At 50.0% G+C, this 11,017-nt stretch overlaps 1 protein-coding gene across 1 annotated transcript; it reads left to right on the top strand.

Annotated features, from left to right (window-relative positions):
* The first annotated feature begins 2,023 nt into the window (after nucleotides 1-2,023).
* On the top strand, nucleotides 2,024-8,111 carry Arrdc5 (arrestin domain containing 5). Its single transcript, XM_051177602.1, has 3 exons — nucleotides 2,024-2,363; nucleotides 4,893-5,098; nucleotides 7,555-8,111. Exons 1-3 carry the CDS (start codon nucleotides 2,111-2,113, stop codon nucleotides 8,071-8,073), a joined length of 978 nt encoding a protein of 325 aa, XP_051033559.1. The 5' UTR covers nucleotides 2,024-2,110; the 3' UTR covers nucleotides 8,074-8,111.
* Nucleotides 8,112-11,017: the final 2,906 nt, after the last annotated feature.

The raw sequence follows: 11,017 nt of genomic DNA, 5'->3' as shown, positions 1-11,017 counted from the left end.
AAGGCCCAAGTTCCCCAGCATGCAAACCACATAGAAATCCTGGGAGGGATTTCCACCACCACCACCACCACCCCCAAGACCCTTGACCTCAGTACATGCCCATTCCCCCGTGGCTGGACACACTTTGACCTCTTAAATCTATGACCCGAATCTATGACCATATACCCCGGGGGAACTTGAGGGGTGCCTCCCCTCCAGATACCCAGCACCCCAGATCCTGACCACTCCTAAAGGCACTGAGTACATTGGGTAACTAACATCCATCAGGGTGCTGTTAGTGGCCCCACCCATGCTATCCATTCGAAGGGCTTTTCCCCCTCCCGCGCCTGGTTTTTCCCGCCTTCTGCAAGTTGTCCAGGCGGGCAGCGCCTCCCTGCCCCCTCTGCCCCGGCCTGCTCTATTCTGACCATTCTTGGCGGGCATTCGGCTCTGGGCATCTGCAGTAACTGATAAACAGAGCTGTGGGACCCAACCTCATGTGAGATACACCCTCCCCTCCATTATTTGGGGTCTCTGGCAAAGCAAATTCTGGTTAAGGAAAGAAGAAAATAAGTGTAGAGGACAATTCCAGGTACAACCACAAGCCATGAGGTCGGAAATGACCAGCGGCCACGTGGGGGCTGGGACGGAGCTACTTCCGGCTGGGAAGACAAGGACACATCGGATGTGGAGAAGGCTTGGGGTGGGGGGGCCAGAGGAGGGCCCCTGGCTGGGACAAAGAATGGGTTAGACCTCAGAGGCTATGGGAGGGTCTTTAGCCTTTGCAGAAAACTTCCAATTTTTGTCTGTTTTTGCTTTTAGGAACAGGGTCTCACATAGCCCAGGCTAGCCTCCAACTTGCTCTGTAGCCAAAAACGACTTTAACTCCAGAGCCTCCACTTCCCTACTTCTGGCTAAGGGCTAATGGGTACACCCAAAGATGTTTCAATTATCTCCCTGTAACCCTCAACGGTATCCAGGCCCTCATCTCTAAGATCTGAGAGGAAAGGGCCTTCCACAATAGGGTAGGCTTTACAAGTGTGACAGGATTTCCCAGATTGCATAGCCTGGTGGTACACACCTGGTAGTACTCCAGCACTTGGAAAGTGGGGCAGGAGTTCAAAGTCATCTTCAGTTACACAGCAAATTCCAGGCCAGCCTGGACTATATGAGACCCTGTCTCAAAATTGCAAACAATAAAATAATTAACATTAAACATTGGGAGCACACCTTTAATCCCAGCATTCTAGAGGCAGAGGCAGGTAGATATTTGTTGAGTTTGAGGACAGCCTGGTCTACAGAGTGAGACAGCCAGGGCTACACAGAGAAACCCTGTCTCAAACAACTTAAAAAACATTAGGGCATACAAAGTGGCTTCAGCAGGTACAAACAAGGTGGCTTCAGCCCGGGTACAGGTACTTGCCCCCAAGAGAGATGACCTGAGTTCAATCACCAAACACAAACAGTGGAAGAAAACTGACTTCCATGAATTTCAACTTTTACATGCATGTGCCCACACACATATAAAAATATATTTAATTTTTCATTTAAACAGGGGAACATGACATCACTGTTTACAAAAGCAATCACACAAAGCAAGTCAAGGCAGACCACAGACAATGAACAGAATCTTCCTACAGAGCATCAGGACATCTGACTCAGGCTTCGGTGTCCAGAAATTCACTACATGCCCCAGGATGACCCCAAACTTGGCAATCGTCCTGCCTCACAAGTGCTGGGATTAAAGGCATAAGCCCCTAAGCCTTCTGGCTTATTTTATTTTAAATGTCACACAAGGTTGCCCAGGCTAGCCTTGAACTGTTTTGAGCTCCCTGCCACTGCCTCCTGAGTTGATAAGGCACAGACTGGAGAGTTTTGGTTTTCTATGATATCCTAGGAAGCAAGAGTCAGGACTGGGCAGATGATGATCCCAGAGATGATGCAGGGGGATCAGGAGTTCAGGGTCATCCTTGGATACAGAAGGAGCTCAAGGCTAGCCTGGGCTAACAGAGAACCTTCCCAGAACTCTGGGTGAGTGATGTCACAGAGGTCACCACAGCTGAGGAGCCCAGGGAGATCTGGGTGGCACTCGGGGGAGGGGAAGGATGTGTCTCCCCCCGCCCAATCTCCCATGTCTGTGGTGAAGTCCATCGAGGTAGTGCTGCCCAAAGATGCAGTCTACCTGGCCGGCTCGAATATAGTCGGGCAGGTGGTCCTCATCCTCAACAGTACCCTCGTGGACCCTGTTGTAAAGGTGGAGCTTGTCGGTAGGGGTTACGTTGAGTGGAACGAAGAAATCGGAGAGACCCGCGATTATAGCAGAGATGTTATTTGCAATAATAAGGCAGATTACGTACATAAAACAAAGACATTCCCAATAAAAGGTAAGAAGGTGACCAGCAGCTTTGGGCAGGAAGGTAAACAAATCTGCTAGTCAATCAACAAGCCCTTAAGAGTATCACAACATAGATTAGAGATAGGCAGAAAGAAGTCATGTTAAATAATGATCAGAATGAAGATATGAAGACAAGGGAACCAGTCAGGACACAGACATCCAAAGTGAACTCTTGGGAGTTACTCTAGTCAGTCCCACAAAATGGCTGTGAGAGGCCCTCTGAGACACCATTCTCCTTAGCTTTCATGAACATCTGTCTCTGCTACTAAGACTCAATGAAACCCAGGAAGGAGTTCTGGAGGTTACACACAGGACGAGGGGAGGACAGAGAGTTTAGGGCAAAGATCCTCAACCCTGCCAACCCAGCTCTGAGGAAAGGTATCCTGGCAATCAAAGCCAAGGAATACCACAAAGGCACTGCACAACAAGCCTCACACAGATTTATTGGAAGGAAAAAAACAGGAGTGTGCTGCCTCTGCTTGGGCAAGAAACAGCAGGGAACTGAACAGAAAGCAGGACTTATATAGTTTCTTGGGGTGGGGGACAGAGATTTCCTGGGTGGGGATTGGTAGGATTTCAAGTCCAGAGCTTGGGCTTTTTGCTCTGTAGGTCCAGCTATTAGGGCAGATAGAATGTTCTATGGGTAGAACTTGGCAGTTGGAGGTCGTCTGGGGAGAGGCCTACAACATCATTTTACCCTGACCTGGGAACTTTGTTTCCATGCCAGACTGTGTAATTGTGTTGTTGTGGGTGTTCACAGGATTTCCAAGTTTGGGGGTTTTATTTTGTTTTTGAGACAAGGTCTCACTACTTAGCCCTGACTGTCCTAGCACTTGCTCTGTAGACCAGGCTGGCCTTGCATTACAGAGGTTCTGCTGCTTCTGCCTCCTGAATCCTGGGCTTAAAAGTGTGCTCCATCAGGCCTTACCCTCTCTGAGGAGCAGATGGGAAGTGAGATGGGAGTGGAAGGAACAGGAGGAGAGAAGGGAGGGGGAACTGGGATTGGAATGTAACATATAAATTTAAAAAAAAAAGAAAATAGAAGTAATAGATAAAAAAAAATGTGCTCCATCATGCCCTGGTTTTGTTCTTAATATTTATTTTTTATATGCATGAATATTTTGCCTGTGTATCTGTCTGTGTACCGTGTGTGTACCTGGTGCCCAAGGAGGTCAGAAGAGAGCTACAGATCCCAGGAACTGGAGTTACAGCTGGTGTGAACTGCCATGTGTGTGCTGGGAACCAAATCTGTCCTCTGTGGGAGCAGCCAGTGCTCTAAAGTACTGAGCCATCGATAGCACCTTGTTTTGTTTTTAAGAAAGGGATTTATCCTGTACCACCATGCCAAGTGTTGGGAGTGTTTTTTTTTTTTTTTTGTTTTGTTTTGTTTTTTTATTGAAAGAGATAACAGTTAACTTGGGCACAGTAGCACTCTGAAGGCTGAGGCAGGAGGATTGCTGAAAGTTTGGGGTCAGCCTATGGCACAGATCCCTGGGTTCCATTCCCAGCACTACCAAGTGTGGTAGTGCATGCCTGTTGCCTTGGTGCTGGAGAGGAAGGCAGGAAAGGTCAGGAGTGTGGGTCATCCTACATAGTGACCTCCAGGCCAGCCGAAGCTCATCCTGAAAGACACAGCACCTTATGACACTCATTCAGCTACTTAGGCATTTATTGAGCACCTACTGTTTTCCAAATGTATGCTAAGTGTTGAACCTACAACACTGAATACAACAGATAAGGTTTCTGATGCCTCGGAAATTGCTCAGGAAGAGTGACCATAAGAAGGTTTGGAGCTGAACTGGGCGGTGGTGATGCCATGCCTTTAATCCCAGTGCTAGGGAGGTAGAAACAGGAGGGGCTCTGTGAATTTCAGGACAACCTAGTTTATAGATCTAGTTTGAGGACAGCCAGGACTACACAGAGAAACCGTATCTACAGAAAATAAAAGAAAAACCAAATGTCTGGTGATGGTGGTGCACACCTTTAAACCCAGCACTCAGGAGGCAGAGGCAGGTGGATTCTGTGAGTTCGAGGCCACCCTGGTCTACTACGGAGTGAGTTCCAGGTCAGGCTCCAAAGCTACACAGAGAAACCCTATCTCAATTTAAAAAAAAAAAAAAAAAGGAAGGAAGGAAGGAAGGAAGGAAGGAAGGAAGGAAGGAAGGAAGGGAGAAAACAAGAAAACAAGTTCACTAGGCATTGGTGGTGCAGGGGGACTTTAGTCCCAGCATTTGGGAGGCAGAGGCAGGTGGATCTCTGTGAGTTCAAGGCCAGCCTGGCTACAAGTTCCAGGACAGGCTCCAAAGATACAGAGAAACCCTGCCCAGAAAAAAACAAAACAAAAAAACAAACAAACAAGTGCACAGGAAAGGAGGCAGGGTAGAAGAGTCCAGTGTCCTTAGCTGTCAATCAACAAACATGAGAGTGTGGTTCATTGGTTAGGTCCTAGCCCCAGTGCTCCCACCAGATAAGGTTCTGAAAGGTTCTCACGCACGGCCTTGGTGTGTTTCACTTACAGATAATTGGTTAAGGGCAGGCAGCCACACCTTTGACTTCCATTTCAACTTACCTCCCAGGCTTCCATCCACCTTCAACAGCAAGATCGGCCACATCTCCTACTTCGTGCAGGCCCTGTGTATGGGCCGGGAGCATATCCTGGCCAAGAAGAGGCTGTACTTGCTGGTCCAAGGGATTTCTGAATTCCGACAGAGGAACCTAATCCAGGTACCCAGGGTTTAGGAAAACAAAGGGTAGGGCTGCCAACCCAGGCTCCTGGTGATTTCACAACAGGTGGGTCAAGGGGGACCCAGGGCCCATTTGGAGAGAGAACCAACTTCTGCGAGTTGCCCCTGCCCTCCCCATGCATGCTGGGCTCTCCCCCTCAACACACACAAACCTTATACACACACACACACACACACACACACACACACACACACTAATTGATCAACATTTTTTAATTAAAAAAGGTAACTCAGGCCTGGTGATGGTGGTTTACACCTTTAATCCCAACACTTGGGAGACAGAGGCAGACAGATCTCTGTGTGTTTGAGACCAGCTTGGTCTACAAGAGTCAGTTCCAGGATAGGCTCCAAAGCTACCCAAGAAAACCCTGTCTCAAAAAAACAAAAAAAAAAAAGAAAAACAAAACAAAACAAAACAAAATGTAACCCAGAACCAGAGTAGGAGCCTAGCAGGTAGGGTGGCTCTCGACTCTGTAATTTTTACATCCAGGAATATTTGGCCTGGGACATCTTGCAGATGAGTGACTATTGGGGGCCATTTCAGGCATGTAGTTCATAATGGAGCTCCCCACCAGTGCCCCCAAACCTCCTAAAAGCCAAGTAAGAGCATCTGAAGGAATGGTTTAGATGGAAGTGGCTGCCTCACTGGGGGAGTTCCTGGCATGAAGTGTGTAGAGCCAGTGAGGCCCAACACCCCACAGGGCCCATGATGCTCCCATAAACTGGTCCAGTCCTTCCTCAGCATCGCTAAGAGAACTTTCAGCTTACCCAGACAGACTTCAGCATGCATGGCCCAGGTGACACTACAGAGAATCTGAGAGACAGCACAGAGGAGGTGCTGGGAGGTCTCAGGGCATGAGCACCTGCCTCCTGGGTGCCCTTGGATGGGTCATGCATAAAAACCAAAGGTGACTCATGGAGAACTGTGAGGGAGCAGTAAGTAGAGGGTACTGCTCGTGCAAAGGCCCTGGGGCTACACAGAGCCCAGTGTGAAGATGTGATGAGGAAGTAAGATGTGGTAAGGAAGTATGTGTGAACCCAGCTCTGTCCTCATTTACAGCAGTGGGTTACCTGAAGCCTGCAGGAACCCTCTTGTGCTCATGAAGCCAAAGTTTTCAACACATAGGAAGGGTTTAAAGGGGATCTCTCAGCCTTTGAGTGGCAGAGAGCAGGGGTCAGAGGTTGAGAGTGGAAGATGATGTGAGAAGGTCAAAGGTTGGCTAGACCCTTGACTCTAAAAGAACCTGACTGTACATTTCTTTTTCTTTCTTTTTACATTTATTTCACTTGGTGAAGGGGCTCTGCAGCAAGTATATGAGCATCAGAGGACAACTTGTGGGAGTAATTACTTTCCTTCCACCAAGTGGGTTCCTGGAATGGAACTCAGGTCTTTCAGTTTGGTGGCAGGCACCTTTGCCCATTGAGCCATCTTGGAGCCGCCACCCCAGTCCATAGGTTGTGTCTTTCAAATCACAGGTCATTTATCTCTGAGAAAGTTTCGACAATCAATCTAGCATGAACTGGGGGTAGCAGTGTACTCCTGTTATCCTGGCACTTGAAAGATTCAGGCAGTGTGTTAGAAGCCAACCTCGGCCACCCAGGCACACCTTTAATCCCAGCACTTGGGAGACAGAGACAGGAAGATCTCTGTGAGTTCGAGGTCAACCTGGTATGCAGAGTGAGTTTCAGGACAGGCTCCATAACTACATAGAGACCGTGTACCAGAAAAAAAAAATAATAATAGTGATAATAGAAATAAAGCAACATAGTAAATGCAGACAAGAAATCATTGTACAAATGCATGGGATATGGCACTAAAGCCGGTGTCAACTCAAAAACAATTATACTTTCAAGGGAGCTGACACATCTGGCTTTCAAAATAGACAAAATCAATGAGCAAAAAACCTCTTAAACATTTCTAGAAGCATTCTTGTTTCTTTTGAAACAGACGGACTCTTTGTGTATCCAGGGCTGTCCTAGAATTAGTAGACCAGGCTAGCCTCCAGGTCCGCCTGCCTCTGCCTCCCGAGTGCTGCGATTAAAAGTATGTGCCACCGATACCAGCTTTGTCTTGTGCTTTTTTTTTTTTTTTAGGTTTTTTTTGAGACAGGGTTTCTCTGTATAACAGTCCTAGATGTCTGGCACTAGCTCTATAGACTAGGCTCACCTCAAACTCACTGATATCCGACTGCCTCTCCCTCCCTGCCACCGCCCAGCTTGTTCTGTGCATTTGTAAAAGTCTCATTCTATAACTCAGGCAGGTTATCCCTTCTGTAGCCCAGGGTGGGCTTGAATCATCCATCTTCCAAACTGAGCCTCCTGTTTCTCCAAGGTCCCTAGTGCTGGAAACACAAGTCCCACGTCCCCCACAGTGCCCCACAGCCTGCAGGAGCTCTAGCCATAAGTCTTCAGCAGGTCTATCCTCTTCCCTTATAGAACCCCCTGTTGGTGGAAGCTGAGAAGAAGGTATCCTACAGCTGCTGTAGGCAGGGCTGGGTGAGCCTGCAGGTGCAGATGGGCAAGAACACCTTCATGCCAGGTGAGACAGTGACATTCACGTCGGAGATCCGCAACAACACGAGCAAGTACATCAAGACGGTGGTGTTTGCCCTCTATGCCCACGTGCAGTATGAGGGCTTCACACCCAATGCTGAGCGGCGTCGGCGGGCAGACAGCAGTGAGCTGCTTCGACAGATGGCCAACGCTCGCATCCCGGCCTTCAACAGCACCACAGTGGTCAGTGCTTTTACCCTGCCACTGGTGTTGTCCGTGAGTAATGGCTCCCAGGAGAACGAAATTATGCAGACCAGCTATGAGCTTGTAGTCACTATCCATCTCCCCTGGTCCTTGACAACTGTCAAAGCCCGGCTACCCATCATCATTACCAGCACCAGAGAAGACAAGGCCAACTGCCCCCAGGTGGAGGAGTCACTAAACGAGGATCAACTGGTTTGAATGCCCCAACTTTAAATATTAAAAGCGTATTGTAAATCTATGTGAGTTGCTTGTCTGCTGGGCCCAGGGCTAGCTGGGCATGTAGAATGCCCTGGGCTCTATCCTGGATACCACATAATCCTGATGTGATGGCACACAGTTGTCATCCCAGCACTCAGGAGATAAACAGGAGTTCAAGGCCAGCTTCGGCTACATAGCAAGTCCAAGCTAGCCTGGGCTATGTGGGACCCAGTCTGAATGGAACAGAAATGTCTCTAAGGTCTTGGCAGAGAAGCCACTGTGGGCCAAGTTCTCATGGGTTAAGTATCTACCTCTAAACAGAGCTCTCCAAGGCCTTAGGCATGGTGATGCATGGCTATTGTCCCAGAACTGGGGAGGCTGGGAGATTTAAGGTCATTACCAGCTATGTATCACATTGTCAGCCAGCCTAGACTATGTGTCATTGTTCACATCATAGCTGCCATCAACAAACCAGCTAAGGCTTTCTGGAACATTCTATCCAGCTCTGCAGCTTTCACAGGGAGAATTCTTCCCCCTCCACCCTGAGACTCAGTGACCCACATAAGCAAACGTTGGGGACACTTCCTGTGTGGTGACTGATGGCACCCACCACACCAGGTGGGCCAACGGGAGATGGCAGCTGGGCCTACCCTGCTTCCTGTCCCCCATGGAAGGGCCCCTCATTCTTCCTGGCTTCCAACCCCAAAATAACCCCCCTCCCAGGAACCTAAGCTACTCACACAGCTGCAAGTGGGGAGGAGTCCTGGCTGCAGCTGCCACCGGGTGACTATCCTGTCCGGTGACTGTCCGTACTGCAAGCCCCAGCCAACAGAGCTGTGACCGGGCTCCCCCTCCCCCATCTAGGGCTAGTGGGAGGAGCCCACTACTCTTGTCAATTAGAAGGACTTAGGGGTCCTATTGACCTGGATGCCACCCTCTCAGGTCCAAGGTGACACCTCCATGTTCACTTATACAATTTCAAGGTGGTCACCAGGACAGCAGTCCCCAGCTTCCACCCAGGAACACCTTGTCCCCACCAGCATGACAACATAACCAGGGTATCCTGGTTGCTGGCAGTGCTCTGAGTGGCCAGCCAAGCCAGGCCACCCTAGGCCAGGCTGCCCTCCTGGGGACTGGGAGGGCTATGGTCCCAGATGGATTGGATTACAGGCCCCACAGGGCACAGCCCTTGGGCCAACCAAGATATTTACAAAGTGAAGTCTGCCCACTGGCCTGCTCACTTTGAAGTCACCTTTGGAGCCACCGGGCACCCTGCAGGGTCTGTCTCAGAGCCCAGAGAAACAAGGAACCAAGGAGACTTAGCGACCGACTGACCACCTCTCACGGGACCTGGAGTGGCCAGCATGTGGTGGACAGAGAAAGGAGACCAGTAGGCCCAAGGGGCTTGGAAGAAGCTAGACCAGACTTATGGGTCACAGGTCTCAGAGCTGTGCCCCTCCCCCAAGCCTGCCACCACCAATGCCTTTCATAGGGGACAGCGGGCAGCTGGCGCCAAGAGGCCCAGGAGGGCGGGGACAGCCAGGGCCTGCTTGTTAAATGTCCCCCAGTTTCCTGTGGTGAGGGGCAAGATAAAACACACGGGCCACATGAGTAGAAGTGGACAGTATCTGGCCACCAGGTTGCTGTATAAAATCAAGGACTTGTGGCTGTTAATGTGTCCTCCAAAGAGTGGAGACATGGTAACATCTGGACTCAGCCACTGCAGACAGTGAGGACATGGTGATGGTGATGTCAGGATTCAGCCACCACAGACAGAGAGCGTTTTTTAATCTAGGATCTTTGTTTTTCCTGCCTCAAATCACATGCATCCCAGGCTGGCCTCAAACTCACTGTGTAGCACAGGCTGCCATTGAAGTGACCCACTCTCCTCATTCCCCACCTCCAGCTCCAGGGTGCTGGGATAACAGGCATGCACCATACCTGGTGGATGTGTTGCTGGGGATGGAACCCAAGTTTGGTGTGTACTGATTGAGCAGTCTGGCCCAGCCCCTAATTTCCTCTAAAATTAAAAGATGCCAGAAGTGGTTACATATGTCTCTCATTCCAACACGGGGAGACTGAGGCAGGGTTTCTCTGTATTGTTTTGGAGCCTGTCCTGGAACTGGCTCTGTAGACCAGGCTGGCCTCGAACTCACAGAGAGCCACCTGTCTCTGCCTCCCGAGTTCTGGCATTATAGGCATGTGCCACCACTGCCCAGCCCCTCTGAAGTCTTAATGCTATCCTGCCAGCCTGTCATCCTACTGGTCTCTGAATGCTAACTAGCTAACTACCAAGCCAAGAGGGTCCACACTATGTCCCCAGGGCTGCCCTGCAGAACCTTGGTATACAGTAGGTGTCTAATAATTGTCGAATGCCTATATACACAGCCAATGAACCACAGGCCAGTCTCAAGGTTAATGGTACATGCCTGCTAAGTCACAGAGGGAAGGGGTGCCAGCAGGGGTCACAGAGGGAAAGGCCTCCCTCGTTGGCACGGGGGGGGGGAGTGCATCATCGGGGTGGGGGCCACAGAGGGAAGGGTGCCATGCCATGGGGCCACATAGCAAAGGGGTGCCGTCGGGGGCGGGGTGCCACCTGCAGCAGTGTGCCCCATCCTCCTCCGCCCCTGTGGAAGCAGCGCTGTTCAGTGGAAACAGAAAGAAGAGGAATTCAGTCATCAAGGCAGCCCAGAAAAAGGAGGTCCGGGGCAGAAGTCAGGAAAGATTTGAGGTACCTCAGTAAGGGTGGATCTTCCCCAGGTTGGGCTCACATTGGTGCATGCACGGTTGCAAGCGCCTGTGCCCATTTTTTTTTTTTTCACTGGAGGGTTGGGAAGCAGCAGATAGGGTCACCCCTTGAGGCTGTCTGAGGTTAACCGCTTGGCTTACAGACCACTGGAAGAAAGATTTCAGGAAGGCAGGCAGCTTCAGGGACTGATTGACT

The sequence above is a fragment of the Phodopus roborovskii genome, unplaced genomic scaffold, assembly GCF_943737965.1.
Source record: "Phodopus roborovskii unplaced genomic scaffold, PHOROB, whole genome shotgun sequence".
NCBI classification, from domain to species: Eukaryota; Metazoa; Chordata; class Mammalia; order Rodentia; family Cricetidae; genus Phodopus; species Phodopus roborovskii.
Note: the sequence above shows the minus strand (reverse complement) of the source record. Positions and strands in the feature narration are given on the sequence as shown.

Excerpts from the sequence above, each read along its gene's own strand:
- Arrdc5 (XM_051177602.1), top strand. The coding sequence starts at position 2,111 with ATGTCTGTGGTGAAGTCCATCGAGGTAGTGCTGCCCAAAGATGCAGTC. Across the intron at positions 2,364-4,892 it reads AAAGACATTCCCAATAAAAG|ATAATTGGTTAAGGGCAGGC; the intron begins GTAAGAAGGTGA and ends TTTCACTTACAG. Across the intron at positions 5,099-7,554 it reads GACAGAGGAACCTAATCCAG|AACCCCCTGTTGGTGGAAGC; the intron begins GTACCCAGGGTT and ends CTTCCCTTATAG.